The 16,168-nt window shown below is 42.8% G+C and overlaps 1 protein-coding gene across 1 annotated transcript in view; it reads right to left on the reverse strand.

The window, feature by feature from the left end:
* Positions 1-1,749: 1,749 nt before the first annotated feature.
* The window catches only part of LOC144098607 (complex I assembly factor ACAD9, mitochondrial-like), a 41,986-nt gene continuing 27,567 nt past the window's right edge, over positions 1,750-16,168 (reverse strand). Inside the window, exons 12-18 of the mRNA XM_077631386.1 lie at positions 14,020-14,148; positions 13,300-13,379; positions 10,713-10,839; positions 8,626-8,703; positions 4,595-4,723; positions 3,427-3,499; positions 1,750-1,988 (exon numbers count right to left, since the gene is read on the reverse strand). Coding sequence (XP_077487512.1) covers positions 1,891-1,988; positions 3,427-3,499; positions 4,595-4,723; positions 8,626-8,703; positions 10,713-10,839; positions 13,300-13,379; positions 14,020-14,148 — 714 coding nt within the window. The 3' untranslated portion in view covers positions 1,750-1,890. The remainder of the gene's footprint in view (positions 1,989-3,426; positions 3,500-4,594; positions 4,724-8,625; positions 8,704-10,712; positions 10,840-13,299; positions 13,380-14,019; positions 14,149-16,168) is intronic.

The following is a 16,168-nucleotide window of genomic DNA, read 5'->3' on the forward strand; positions in this document are numbered from 1 at the left end:
TTTCGTTTTCAGGAAAGAAAATGATGCAGTAACTTCACCCAAACTCGGTGGACACCAAGACCACGCCATAAGGGAAGGGATAAAGGAGGGAGTGAAAGAAAAAGAGGTGCCATGGTGCAAGGCTCCGGAACAATTTTGACCACCTGGGGATCTTTTAACGTGCACTGACATTGCGCAGCACAGCACATGGGTGTGCTGCTGCAGCATTAAATTTACAGAAAAAAGGGACACTTACAGCATTATTCCTGTGAATGAAAACACTGCTTGGGAAGGCATCTGAAACAAGATTTTACTGGATGCATTCTTGGACTTTGGCTAGCCTACCCGAGGGAACGCTTGACTGGATGCCTACGCCATCAACCACACCTAGAACGGCTAATGGAATTGTGACACTAGATTAATCGGTTGCAGCTCTTAGCAGTTCACTGCATCTTGCATTACATGCATTGCATGTGGGCTTCAGCTTTTTCACTTTTCTCCCTATAGGCACTGCAGTTTTTCCATTGCTACACTGCAATGGGCACCACACCTAGATGAAATACTGTGGCAGGGGCCATGTGACAGCTGTAATTACACGTGTAGTGCAAACAGAAGCATGGTAATGTCAATGTAGCTGTAACATGTTCACTTCAATTTGCACATTTGTTGCATGTTTAGGTCATACATTTGTGGTAGCGTGCTATAAGCACTGGCATCACTTCAGAGGTATGCCATGGCGTTGATATTAAAATGGCATTTCTGGGCAAATTATTGTTTCAGCACATGTAATACGATATCTTGTGATGCTATTCAGAAGTTTGCATTGGTGCACTAACTGACGAACTTTTAATTTTGTTAAAGGGGACGCACTTTTCAAATCGTGAAATTCTCGTAACAACTAATGTCAAAACAGCAGATACGGAATTTACAAGGCCTTTTCAATTGGTCCCCAAAAAATTTCTGCATTTTTTTTTTTGCTCTGAAACTACTTTGACAAGACAATAAGAAGTAAATTATGCAAGCATGGATGTAGTGTTCTGTGTAGAAAAAAATCAGGTTGATAAAAATATTTGGAGGTCACTGCATGAACAATTTCTTTGGCTGTAAGTTACGAGTGACTTTAGGCTGCTGCCTTGTTTTGTTGCCATGTCAGGCTTTCTGAAAATTTGGTATAGCAGCGAAGCACATAAGAATTTTGTCAAAACTACTCACTCAAATACGAGTGAAAACGAATTTAATCATCCAATAAGCACGCCAAAAAAAATAAAAATACCCATGTCCGCCCCCCCCTAATGAAAAACATAGATGCAATAACAGTGGCAAGACAGCTGGCTGTGAATGTTAGTAAGTACTAAGGGGAATTTGGAAGCTACTAGTTATGTGATTAAGGTAATTATGAGAGATCTTCCAGTCTGCAGCATTGTGCTGCTGGATGCCTTGCTGTACAAAAACTGAGGTCTTCAATGCAAAAAACCGCGACACATAAAAGGTCATGAAGTGACAGTCTGACAAGCTCTAGTCGCTAATTCCACATTGTAAATTGCCTTAATAAATGCACTTTCCCTGAGAAAAGAAAAAGATCATCACTTTTGGAGGCACATTTTGTACATGAGGGTAAAATTTTTCCTGTACAAAACAATTTTCTTATTTTAATGGCTTATGTAAGGGGTACATTTGTGATGCAAGTAAACATGATATATGGACTTTACACAGCAAAGAAGCTATTGCAATCATGTGTATGCTCAACAGTACATTGACAACGTCGACATATAATTTAGTAATGACATTTATTTCTCCTGCATGTGATATAAACAGTCCTGTCTTTTTCCTAAAATTGTCAGAAACAACATGATGGCTTTTTAGCAATGAGAATGGCTAGACTATACAACCTCAATTCCTAGACACGCTGCATCAATTTCTCACGAGTGGGTGTACTGGGAAGTAGGCCTTCTCTTCAAACACCTTGTCAGCTATTAGGCGCTTTCTGAAGTGCGTCATGTTCTCCAACTCTGAAAGAAGGCCCGCAGCAAATTAACAGTTGTGCAGTGTAAAGATGCGCGGCAAGTCAGTAGCTAAAGAAAAAAATTAGCGGTCAGTTTACATAGTTTAGCCAAAATGTGAATTAGGTGTGCTAGCACTTCGGTTTTCAGTTCCGTTCCGGTGTTCGGATCCATTGTTCACGGATGGAAGTTGTTTGAATAGGGGCAATGGGTGAATGCCCATATATGCAGAATTGGTCATTCTCTATTTTACATTCATAGATTGCTGGGAGTCCTCATACCACTCCTGGCACAGTAGTGCAGAGGTTAAGTGATGCGCCACTGCCTTGAAATGGCAGGTGCTGCCATCAGTGGGGCTCGTGAGACCCTGGTTGCTCTTCCTGAGCAACCTCTTGCAACCAATCATTAATTGAACTGCCACCTACCACGGTGGGCTGCCTGCCATAGAACAGACTTCAGACAAACAAACCAACTTACAGATACATAATGGCTAAATGCGGGGAACGCCCGCTATAACAGCTATCGCACTTAACAGTTCACGAGCAAATATGCCATCTAGGCACAGTGATGTGCATGCCATGATGCTGTACATCATTGTTTACACTGGCTTGAATGCTGTTGAAACAAGGCTGCTTGCTGCCAAAGAGAGATGGTACAAAAAAATAGAAGAGTGAAAAGGGCATGATGACAAGTCTCTTCGCAGATGTGGAAAGTCAAGCTTGTGAATCGCATTTTTGGGTAATTTTTACAAGACACTTTTATCACCTGCAAAAATGCTTGCTTGCTGACAGTTTTCTTTTGTCCAAAAAAGAATGGTTCAATGCATTCATAACGAAACCTATGAAGCCTGAAAATACTTTTTCTACAAACATTTCTGTAGTAGAATTCGAATTCTATGGTAAGATGTTTCATAACAGGTGATGGCACAGGAAAGCTAAGAAAATAAAGGAATGCGCAACACACATACAAAAATAAAAGTTCATGGCTGGAGTAACAGTGCAGTACAGCTAAACAATTAGTTGATGGTGCATACGAACTTGTTTTTGTTCGTAAGGAAAAATTATGAAATAGCATCTGCAGAACATCAGTGTGCGAAGTTTGCAAGCAATAGTCGCTAAGTACAGCGTGAACTGCCTTGTTTAGTTGTGATAACTCTTCCATGTGCATGTCAGCTCACATTTATGACCCTTTTCGATGTGATCCAATTTGCAATTCTTCAAGGAACAAGTATTGTGCTTACGTATTGAATAAATATCGAGTTTGGTACTGATCATGCAGCATGCTCTACAATCCCTGCAAAGCTAGTTTTTGTGCACAAGTCTTGCGCCCAGTGAGTTGTCGCGAAGCATAACAAAGTAGACAAAGCAAAAAAAAGAAAGGGCACAGAAAGAGAGCTCCTTCCGAAACCTGTCATTAATGGGAACGTAGCTTATGCTGCATAACTCACCGTCTAGAATTTCATCTTCACAGTATTTCACTTTCTTCTTAGCATCATAGCAAAAGCAAAGGGCAATGTCCACCTGCAAAACAATGCACGGAAGACTTCACTACAGTAAGTATGCAGAAGAACACGAGGAAAGCTACTCGCAGAGACAGCAGAAAATAAGGCCAAAGGAAGTAGCACCTCAGTTCAGTGCAACAGACAGACAGCAGCAAAGCACTGAACGGTCCACTGTTTTTGGCACCTTCTGGTGCTGGCCAGAGAAAAACAGACAGAGGATATGCGCGGCGACACCTGGAGACGCAAAAATTGAGCCCCTTGACACTTTTTCAGTGACTGCAAAGCCAGCAAATAGGCATGGTCCCATGGGTGTGTGTGCATGTGCGATTACAAAGATCAATTAAATGGTAATCAGCACCATGGAAGTGTTACAAGTTACTTGGATTATTTGTCTTGTCAGTCAACAGAGGAATGAACCAGAGCTGCTTGAAACATTTTCAACGCTATCACCTTTTTCTTAAGTGCAGTGTTTTCCCCTCCCAATATATTCATGCTATTTGGGTACAAACCACTGCTGTCCTATCCATCAGTTATGCGCTGCAAAGGTTATAAAACGCACGACCTTCCGTACATAAAGCTTTCAGCCTTTGTTTTGAGAGCGCCCTGCAGGCACCATACCAGTAAATTTTTATTTTGCCTTTCAGTATTGCATACCTTTATTACCTCTCTCTATCACATGCAGTTATCAATGTTCATGATTTCACACTAAGCGGCAGCTCACCTCGTCTTGCTTGTAAGTCAGCGGCTGGACATACTTCATGAGGAAGTCGAGGGGTAGTACTAGTCTACCTTCGCATTAACCCCAGCAGTGAGTTACTATGACTTTCCCTACTTCTGAGGTATGGTATAGTATTACAGGTAATATTCATAACATTATTGAGTCATGAATGGCAGCAGCCTGTAGGAGCATGACATGATGACATGAGATTGCACTGTGCTCGGACTTGGATAAAATAGTGTAATTGGCCGCAAGGATGGCCAAAACATAATAACCGTTCTACCATACAGCCACATCTGCGATTATCTTAAACCCTCCTTCCTTGCCCTCTACTTTCTGGCAACTGGGCTGTAGAAGTTGAAAGAGCACCATGTGAAAAAAAAAAGAAAGACCTACCTCTTTCTCAGCATTTGGGAGGCCGATGCAGTAAGATCGGGATGCACGGGCAAGAACACATGCCATGGCATAGACTTGCATCACCATGTCTGCTAAGTGGGACAGTACCACCTGCTGCTCAATCACTTCCTGTAACATGTCGAACATTTCATTCCAATCTTCCAAAAAACATGCAAACATGAAAAAAAAGAAGAAACGTCTCACCCTTGAGGAAATGACAGAGGCTGTTAAATAAAAAGGGGTCCTAATGACTGCCGACAATATTACGAGAATGAGCACCTAACCTTCAGCATTACCATTAATGACCATGAACAGAACGTAACCCACTAGCTGCCGAGATTTTTCTTCATATGTTTCTGGACGCTCTGTTTTAGTGAGCCAGCCCCATTCTAGCTCGCATAGAAACACATGCAGTACAAACTCTATTGTTACGTTGTAATTGTAGCAGGGATCCTGCATGGTATACTGCTAAAGTCTCCTTGCTGCTGCCTCCCTTCTACTGACAGCCGCTCAGGCAGAAGGAAAGCCATCGCAGGGCACTTAGGACGTTGCATGCATGAACAACAATTGCGAGAGTTGCAAAAACTCAAACTTCAAAGAAGCATGTTGGGCATTTTGAAAAATACATTGGACAACGGTGTAAAATTTTTTTCTCGTGTTGCTCTCGGCTACTATGCTTACCAGATGGTATGTTTTGTTTTCGCAGTCGTACGAAAAAAGTAATGGGGCTCTACTGCACAAATCACCTGAGTGAGCCCTGTTTGATATGCTTACTGTATGCTGATGCTGTGTGGATTAATGCAAAGAATGCTGTCACATGAAATACAGCAATTTCAGATATATAGTCTGCACCTGGTGTATACTATGCTGCAGAGCTCAATTTTTAGTGGAAAAAATTTCTTTTACTAGACAATCCGCACCTGTGGTGTGCAGGGGCAAGGTGTGCAATCCGAGCATAAAAATGCATGTAGACAGAGGTTAGTGTGATCCAAGTTCTTGGATCAAGAAAGGTCTTTTTTTTCTACGTCAAAAGAACATTTGTCACTTTTTCAGCATATTCACCGTTACTGTTCTCGCCAGGTACATATATCTGCGTGAACCCATTGACAATAACTCGAGAAGGAATTATTTTACAGGAGTCCATCACCCGCCTGCACACTTCTGCGTAGGTTCAAGTTCTTCGAAATCAAGATAGCACCTAGTGCCAGCAAGCACGTGTAAAACCAGTTTGCCATGCAATGGCAACGAAAGCACGGCACAAGTATAAAAATATTTCATGATAGGATATCGAATTTGGAATTTCATGCATAACTGGTGATATTAAAAAATGTATTGTATAGTCAACACCTATAGAAATTCTGCAAAAGGTGAAATTTGAAATTTTAAACGTGTATAGCCTCCACACTGTGGACAGGAAATTCCAGTAGTCGCGCAAAACATTTAAACTATTCCTTGACCTCTTACAACACAGAGAGGCCAAATTTCAACTAAAGTGGTCTCTAAAAAATTCAACTTAGTGCTGAAGCTCAGACTGACTATCCTGCCATTTAAGCTGTCCCACCTTTAATCCTGATCTGAAAGACGTGGGTTTCATCCCAGCTAGGCCCGTGTACTGTGCGATGTCAGTGCACATTAAAGGGGCTGCGAAACACCGCTTGCACGGATGCCGGTTACGCTTCAGATGGATTCTTTATGTCACACAGATGCTGACTCAAAAAGAATTACGAGAATCGATGCATAGGAATGGGAGTTATTCAATGAAGAAATTTCAAAATACAAGCAAATAAAATGCTGCCCTCAACTCGATTTTCACGCAGCTTCCCATTCCCATTTCACTCTCCCAATGACAACACCCAGGGCGACCAATCAAAACAGCCCATCTTAGCACGTGGCGGAAGTTTGCACTCCATGGTTGCCTGTTCTCTGTAACTCCTTCATGCCAAGGCTGGCAGCGCCGTTTGCATGGTTACAACAACCATGTGAACGCCCAGCTGACCCAGCGATGCTTCACCGTCACGTCGACAGCGGAGAAGGGAACACTGATCAGTGACGTTCCCTTACTTATGGAGCCGAACTCGAGCGCGAGATACTGCGACGGTGTGACAGCCTGCGCAAGATATCAGACACATTTAGCATAGCGCGTACCGCTACTGCTTACCGCCAACTATCGCCCGTCGCTTTATAGTCGCTCCTAGCGCGCTGGTTGGCCACGGCGAGCGAGGAGCGCACGCTGTTGACGGGAACGTGGCGCCATCTGGCGCCACCACCCGGTGATTCTCCACAAACTGACGATGCACACTGTCTGCTAAATGTGAAACGAACGCATCCTTCCTTGGGACCAGAACGAACGCTTATGGAGTGCAATGGCTCGATCGGATCGATTCCGCAAAGCCGCTCTCAGATACATAGAGAGTAGCCATAAGTGTTTAGTGCTAGGTCGTAGGATGTTTACAGAGAGGCGCAAAGTCCTTCGAGCAAAAAGTAGCCAGTGCCTCTGGTGGCGTGTTTTTGTTTTACTTGATTTACAGTGCTTTTATCTAGGGCAAAGAAGCTGGTTTTGTTAATGTAATATAAAACACAAAAACTTGACAAAACGTATCTAGTTATTAACCCAATTTGCAGTATATTTACTCTTTGTCCAATCATCAAGCTCGCACAAAGTGATGTCATATCCGCTATTAAAAACCGCCACTGTATGGTGACACCGTCAGCGCCACGAATTTGTTTTTGCGAGCTGATTAAAATATTAAAAACCACAGTATACGCGGTACGACCGATGCTAACAGCATCACTATAACTCATTCTATGCAACCAACAGGCAAAACAATGCACTGAAAATGTGTTTCGGGGCCCCTTTAAAGAACCCTAGGTGGTTGAAATTACTGGAGTGCTCCACTATGGTATCCCTCATAGCCTGAGTTGCATTGGGATATCAAACCCCATAAAACCATCTTTAATGCTGGGGAGAATGTTCCCTATGGTCCTATCTGTGTATAAATAAGCATCAAAGAGTACCACTGTCATTGACAGAAAATAAGCAAACAAAAGTAGAGGTCAAGCAAAAATGACCTCTGATGCTCAGTGCTCGCCACAGTAGGCATATCAGTGCATGAAAGCCTACTACTACGTATACAATCACATTAAACAGCACTAGGTAGGAATGGAAATGCAACATGCATATGCTAAAATAAGCCAGAATAAAATGTAGCAGCAGCTCGCTCGCTGAATGCATTTTTTTTTTTTAATTGGCAGCTAGTCTTAGTTGGCTCATGCCACTTCTCAGAGCACTGCATGTGAAAATGAGAAAAAAGGAGAAAATGCAATTTTGGGTTTTTTTTCCCTAACTTCAAAAATTAATGACCGCAGAGTCCTTCGGCTCCCTACTACTACGACGTGAAACCCAGGAACGGGCGCTTCACAGCTGTTGCTGCAAAAACTTTTATTATGAGCAAAGGTTACAAGGACTGAGGGAGGATTGGGGCAGTTCCAGGTAAAATGGTAGAGGGTTGTATGTATGGCACCAAAATGGGGGTGGGGGGTAAAATGTGTGCCTAAGCACAAGATGGGTGAAAGCGTTGGTATGAATTTGGTGCCAAGAGCCTGCTTCCTCTCGACAGAGATTTCCGTGAGGTGGTGAGTATGTTCTGTGAGAGTGTTGGTAATGTTGGATCAGGTGTAAACAGGTGTTCTGCCAGTATGTAGATTAAGAGGGGCAAGAGAGGGAAAAAGGGACAAGAATTAAAGGATTATGTGAAATCTATGGAATAAATGTTAAAAAAAACATGCTTAAAGTTTTGTCTAGTAACCTAGTAATAAAAGTTTCACAGCTTGTAGCTCCTTTGAAGCGCAAAGCATAAGAACAAACGTCACTCGACCCTATTTACTGGCTTGCAGGACAATGCAGGGATCACAGACCTCTCAAGCTAACCACGGACAGGTTTTTTTCCACAAGATGGCAAATAAACAATTTCAGTATTGCACAGAGCTCAGTAAAGCATGCTATCTAAAGCACACATTTATAACACACTTGCCTTGCCATAGTGTTGCAGAACCATTTCTACTATGTGCTTGAGGCGCTTCACACAATACTCAAGCGTGTCTGCTCCATCCTGTGGGAAGAAAGCAACTTAAAATTACTGAGAAGCCAGCTTTGCATCCGAAAGGCCCCTGCAGTGCATGCTGTTGCAAATGCGCTGACGGTAACAGTGATCGATGAACACTTCTACAGCACATTTCTGATGACGGGGTGTTTGTTTAGGCACAGGTGTAATTTGCCAGTGTCATTACACCAAACGGAAAAGTGGTGTAAACGAAATATGGCTACAGCGCTTGACCTTTTGGGATGAAGGTATATTGAATCACCTTGAAGCAAGTCATCTAGCGGATTTCAGCAAAGCTACAGCCCTTAGCAGATGCCAGCAGACTCCCTATAGAAGAATATGACAGAACTGTAGCAACTCCTATAGGTAAGTCTTTAAATTGAAAGAACTACACAAATGTTCTTTTCAAAATGTTATGTATTTTTAAGCGAGGCATTAAGGGCATACTCAAACGAGAGAAATCACATGTGAAATATGGTCTGGCGTGTATAGATACAAAGGTTATTTTTTACAGTTTTTCATTTCTTTGAAATCCGAATGAATAATGCTTTACTAGCCATCATGTTATTTTTAGCTCCTAGTCATATCATTTCATGAATTTCATTTTGCATGGCCACATTACAGGTTGCATACTGCTATGCTGTCTAATCAAGTAGCATACATTTCTGTGCCCATCATGTTTTTATATACAATATTGAGTCAGTATAGTTTTCTTTTCAGTTACAAAGACCAGGCACTATTTTGAAAGAAAAAAAGAAAAAAAGGCAATATTCTTTTCTTACTGAACTGATATTCGATGAATATTCGATTCGATATTCAAAGCCATTTTTTTTCCATATTCGTATTCGATTCGCATTCGAAAATTTCAGTATTTGCACCCCGTAGTTAGTACTTTCCTTCCCACATGAAGTATACACGGACTAGAATGAGCTCCAGCGGCTTCTTTCATTTGTTGTCTGTGGCAATTCATATCCTGTTAATTTTTGCCAACAGTTTTTTTTTCCAAGTTTTTGTTTACACCTTGTTCCACATTTCCTTGGGAAAATATCAGGAGTGGCACCAAAGGCTCTCTCGATACACGTGCTGGAGTATACGCAGTATACATCCATTTCAGCAGAATCTACAATGTCAAGCAATGCGATTTATGAATGCATGCCATAAATGGGCTGGCCATGTATGGTGACTTCTTTTCTGTCATTTTCATACTTTTGCACCAGCATCCAATTTTCCATACGTGGCTGTAGAAAAAATTGGCGGCGGTTTAGCTTTCGTTAAACCAGGAGTGACGCAACAGCTACAGCTGGCTGAGTGGAACTTGATCAGGTGACCAACCACGTGACGAACCACGTGATCAGCCAAGGCGCCGCGCTGCAGGAGGCTGCTCCGCACCACGTGACAGTGTGGCGGCGCCGCCACAGAGTGGCAGCACTGCCACAGGGTGGTAGCGCTGCCATCGCCACGCTGAAGGCTTGAAATGTTACTGTAATGTAGCTATCGCTACGAAACTGTTCAAAGCCACAAAGTAACTTGTTTTATTATACATGGAGCGGCATTATATTTTACGAACAGATTGTGAAGCAGAACTAATCAGATTGCTCAGCGAAAAATTGTCATCACTCGTAGCATTATGGTAAGATGCATGGCAAGCTGTCACTGAGCATTTGATGCTCACACAATTTCATTTAATAATATTGTTCTTTTTGGCGAGATTTGTAATCAAACATCACTGAAAGGCAACTTCTTAACCTATGCTGCAGAACCTGGGCTTATGTACGGTACTGACTGTCACTTCTGAATCAATCATCAGCACAATTTTTCGAGTGCTTGAAGCCATCTGCATAGACCTGCATCCCTGGTCTTCATTTATGCCTTTGCTACATGCTAAAGTCCCTAGTTTAGGCAAACAAAGGTTATAGCTTGCTATGTAGTTAAATTTTTTGGACAACTTGAAGCAAGCCTTGACACATCGTGTTGTTCGCATACATGTCATATAAAAAACATATTCAGCAGCAGCTAACCTTCAAGGATGGATGCAGGGCAGAGTAAAGGTGCAGGTTGAGGACCGGCTGGTCAGCGGCATCACGACGGCTCTCCCACATTTTTTTCAGCACCAGCATTGGATATGCCAGCGGATTCCTCAGCTTCCTGCATTTCAAAAGGAATTCTCGTACACTGTTCATGCTTGCTCCAAGCTGTGCTCTATAGGTCCATCTTTGTTTCACCATCAGTACCTTCTATTTCAGTCAATTCTCAATGTTACTCGCTGAGGCCCTATGTGCCAGCAATTTAGCTGCTTTAAGAACAAAATACAACTAATCGTGGTTAAAGTGCTCATGGCAACTAGTGGCAGGTTGTCCTCCTCGTCGCCATCATGAGATTCTCAGGGTGTCGGGCAGCACTCATGCTTTGCATAAAACAGCTTCATCAGTGTATGACCTTGCGATGCACGTGTCATAATTAGCACCAATGAAGTCATCTCAGGCGAAATAATGTCCATCAACAACGCGCTGCTACAAATCCACAAGCGTCTAATCACACACGGATGTTCAACAGAGTTCTCGGGCATTCCTTGCCCTATAAGCATGCTTTACGGTAGCAATCCGTGATGCCCTCTGCGGTCAGTCCCATCCATGTGACCTTTTAATTTCCACAGCAGGCAAAAATTTATCGGAACAGGAACACCGCCACTTGGTGTGTGAACTCCAATTAGCATGAGTTGGGTGATGCACTGATGACAGGACATCTTGAGTGCCTGAATGACGGCCATGTCCGGTGGCCAGATCTTGCACATGAAATTTGGTGGCGAGAAGAACGCTGTCACCACAACCAGAGAAGGCAACACATGGTGAGTTGCAAAGTTATCAAGCGTGAGTTGGAGCTTGCGAGGTCAAACTCAACAAGCCACTCGCTGAGCAAATTGTGTGCAATGCCCATCACACCATAGGAAATTATACCTGGTTGCACACTCATCCCATGAAAACAATAAGTTACACTTATCCAGGCCTTTGTGTTCAGCCTGTAGTGTATGAAAAATGTAGCTCCCAAAGCATCACTGTGCGTGAGACTTGGCAATGACAATTGGCCGTCGCCGGTTGCTGCCGTTCCTGCTCGTGCACAGTATATGTTAGCAAAAGCTTGCCCTGTCTTTCACCAGTGTAGTAGTCGCCTTTCAAGGCATACGTTTTTGATGGCAGCATTTGGTGAAACTGTGCCATTTTGTTGACAATGTCTCGCAATTTTTTTATTGTGTTTTTGGGTCCTCACATTCTTTTTGGGAGAGTGTGTCACGGGCATCAGGAGGCCCGGAGATGCTCTCTGATTTCCGCCCTTACCAGAACCAAGAGTTTTTCAACTGTGGGGTGGGGTTCACGGCTTTGTTTCTTCTAACCGAGTTACGCCGCCATGTTTGTTCGATGTATCTGAGATGCAGTCCCATTGCTGCAATGCATATTTTGACAGTAGCACTGCCCTCATTTGTAATAAGCGAACATTTGTTATAATGCGGACGTTTAAGTGGGCTTGATTGAAATTGTACCAAGGATCCTGCTTTGTGTGCAGAGCTGTTCACAAATCCAAATTGGTGCTCATAACTGCTAATCAAGCTGCAAACAACAGCAGCAGTGCTAGTTATGTGCGTTAATTGCACGAAGTGCAGGTAAACTCATTTGCACCAAGCTTATTCAGATTTCAGGTTTGAAAATAGATGAGTGGCATACTGAACGCCAACATATAAAATCGCAGCCTTAACATCATAGCAGCATGAGAAGCCTAACATGTATGATAACTGATAGCAATATCAGTCGGTGAAGCACACAAGAAAAAAAGAGAGACGAAACGTGTCTACCATGCAACACATATTTCTCGCTTTTTGTTTGTCGTAGATGAGTTAGGCACTCATCTATAACAAAACAAGAAGTGAGACATTTGTGCTGCAAGATAGAGACAGACACCTTCAGAGCACAGCTATTAAGCGCTCAATCCTGGGTTGAGTGTTGATATCGGCGCTGGTGTTGGCATCCCAACCGGCAGAACGAATAAGGAGCAAAGCAGCGGATGAAAGCACAGCAACAGTGATGATAGCGCGAGGAGGAAAGAGGAAGACAGGACGGTACGACAAGAGCGATGGAATGTGCCACGCTCCGTCTGCAGTGGCTGCTTTGAAAAGCACCGCCTCAACAGAGGCTCAGTGGCGGAGGAGCCAAGTCGTAGGTTCCTAGCTTTGTGTGTGCCATCGAAGCCGAGGCCCAGTGCCGCTGCTGTTTGGCACTGCATGCTCTGTCTGCAATTGCCTTTGCTTCAAGTACATCAACAGCTGTGCTCAAATTCAACAATACCGAGTATCGTAATCATCCAGTGAGTTTTTGTCTATTTTTTTCGTGCTTAACTGACTGATCCTAGTGGTAATTCTGTTAAGTTGACAAAATCCACACTTCACGAAATTTGCTTTCAAATTTTTGGGTGTTTTTTAGGGAGCACCACAAACTTTAAAGAAGTGAAAATTACATAACCAGGCTATGCTAGACTTGTAAAATTGTCTGCACTTCTCATGCCGGTGCGCTGGTTTTGCACTGGTTACACAATGAAACAGGAATAAAATGTACTCACAAAACAAGCTCTGCCAGCTGCTTCCCTGCGTACTGCAGTCCCATCAGAGAAATAAATAGCCGCAAAATTTCGTTTGTTCCCTGAGTGAAATGGTAAAACAAAGGCATTACTTTAATCTTCAAAATTAGAAGTAATGCAAAGCTCACAACTGCAGAACTGCCTGGGACGCATACAGTAGTAACAGCGACCCATGTATATAATTAATTTAAATATACCCTCAAAGCTGAAACATTATAGCATTTTAGTTGCTTTAAATACAGATCCTGATATGCATCTAAATACAATCACAGTGGCTCAGTAACTTTAAACAGCTTTCTTGATGTTCAGCACAGTGCAAAATGACACCAAGCGATCTATGCGATGAATTTGATGTCTTCTGACCATGAGCGCCAATAGCATCCCAATTTGTAATTCCTTAACTGCTCATGGTAAGCTCAGCACTTGTCATGAGTCGTCGTGGTTCTAACCTGCGACTACATCAATGTTATATATGCCAGCAGAAAAATATTTAACATGCTTTGCCAGCCAGCTTTATATGTTTGAACAGTTGAACTTTGTTGAACTGAAAAACCTGTTCAGCTTCCCCTTAGGAACACCCCTATCATCCGGGAGGACTGATTCAGAAGCACTTCACCAGCCCTACAACTAAAAAAACTAACTAAACTAAAAAGCAGTATCACCACATGCATTCTGTGCTGTTGCCCTCAAAGATTGGCTTACCTCAAAGATTGAGAGTATCCTTGTGTCCCGATAGTACTGCTCAATGGGAAGGGATGTCATGAAACCCAAACCACCATGGATTTGAAGGCACTCATTCACCACGTACTGTGCAGCATCCGAACTAAACACCTGCAGGCAATAGAGAAAGAAGGATAGGTCGAGCATCACAAGATTGAAGTTACGGGGAGCCTGTGGTCAGCTCCATCCAACTTCTGTTATTAATAAAATTCAATTCTGCAGCTTTTTCTGGTTCCGCTAATGTTTGTCCAGCAACAAAGAATGCATTTACTCCTGAGAAAGTTGGATTTAAAAATTTTCCCGCCACTTGATCCAAACTTGTGATGGCTACAGTGAAAAGCACGCCGTGACCACTGTTTAGAGGTGAATGGTAGAGTAGCCTATCCTCTGGGATCAATGCATGCAGTCTACTTGCAAAATTGACCGGTGGTGGCACCACGTGTATTCTATTTTTGCACTTTTCTAGCTTATAAAAGCTCTGTCTTCAGTGAAAGTAACATCACTGTCGTTAGAATGCACTAATCTATCGGTACAGGCCAACTTCGATTTGCCCTCAGTGTCCTTTCAAAGGCTCAGACAGCACTGATGAGTGGCCCAAGAGGCATTTTTATTTGATAGGTGTGCCTGTTGTCCCTTGTTCTCTTAACTCCTTTCAACTTGCACATAACCACAATGCAGAATTCTGCACCTGACATTTATGATTTACATGCACTTGTCAAGCATAACCACTAGTAAGAGACATCATATATATAGCTGACATTGAGTCTCCACATACAATCATTTTCCATTCACTTTATGCTAACAATGGTTCAATGTAGGCTTTGCTGTGCAAAGCAGACTATTCATAACTTGAGATGTCAGAAACAACAAAATGAATATGGTTCACTTCATACTGTCTGCACTGCTGTTTTATACTATACATTGTATCACATGACTCCACTAGGCTTGAAATCAGAATTTAATACATTAACAAAGGATTTTCAGTAACTTTCTATGATAAAAAAAAATTCAATTCCTAACAAAACCAGACCTAACCTGACCTGTGACACACAGTCACTCTTGACTATGCTGCCCTGCTGTCCAGCTATTCAATACGAGCAGTGGGAACCTGCTTTGCTCAACTACATGATGACATCCGGCACCTACAGTCTTCGTGTGAATTGCCAGAAGACGATTCCGCTCAGCTGCCTAGGCAAGGCGGGCCAGAGGTTACTTTATACGTTCACACCATCTAACTTTCCACAATATTTGGCTGCATGCTCTACTGGTGATGATGCTTCCCAGTAGAGCCTTTCTAGATTGGAGCCTTTCTAGATGAACCAATAGTTGACTCCGACATTGATGTATGCCACCGCGTCCCAACATTCAAGCAAACAGAAAAAAACATTGTTGTCCGTTTTGTACAGCGCACTAAACGCGACAAGGTTCTGCAGAAATTCTGCAAAAAGGGGCTAACAACTAAAGATCTTGACTTCGGCGGGGAAAGCTGTTCTGTGTACGTAAATGAGCACTTAACTGCCTCGAACAAAAAGCTCTTGGGTGCTGCGGCTGCCCGCAAGAAAGTGGTGGGATGGAAGTTCGTGTGGACCTCCCATGGAAAAATTTATGCGCGCAGGGATGAAACTGCAGATGTCATTAGAATTGCCAGTGCATCTGATCTGGAAAAAATAGGAACCTAAGCGAATCCTACAGGAATGTTTCAAACGCTCACTGAACGCTTGCAATGGAGATGGCCGAGTGTTGCTATTATGACCCTGAAGCTTTCAACAAAGCATATAAAACAAGAGAACGAGAGCTTACAAGTATTCATTTCAATATGCGCAGCATAAGAAACAAAGCAGAGGATCTAGCTATATTCCTGCAGTCCCTGACCATTAAATTTAAAGTAATAGTTTTAACTGAAACCTGGTTAACAAAGGACGACATTCCGCCTTACTTGCCAGGTTATACGTGCGAAAGCGTATGCAGGGAGGAAAAAAGGGGAGGTGGAGTAGCTGTTTATATCGAGGAAAGTATGCGGTATGAAGTTCTAGATAACTTGACCAGGAGTGACCAAAACACAGAAAGCTTGTTTGTTAAAATATCTGATACGGCCATTGGAGCCATATATAGACCGCCATCTGGTATCATG

The sequence above is a fragment of the Amblyomma americanum genome, chromosome 7, assembly GCF_052857255.1.
Source record: "Amblyomma americanum isolate KBUSLIRL-KWMA chromosome 7, ASM5285725v1, whole genome shotgun sequence".
In the NCBI taxonomy this organism is placed as follows: domain Eukaryota; kingdom Metazoa; phylum Arthropoda; class Arachnida; order Ixodida; family Ixodidae; genus Amblyomma; species Amblyomma americanum.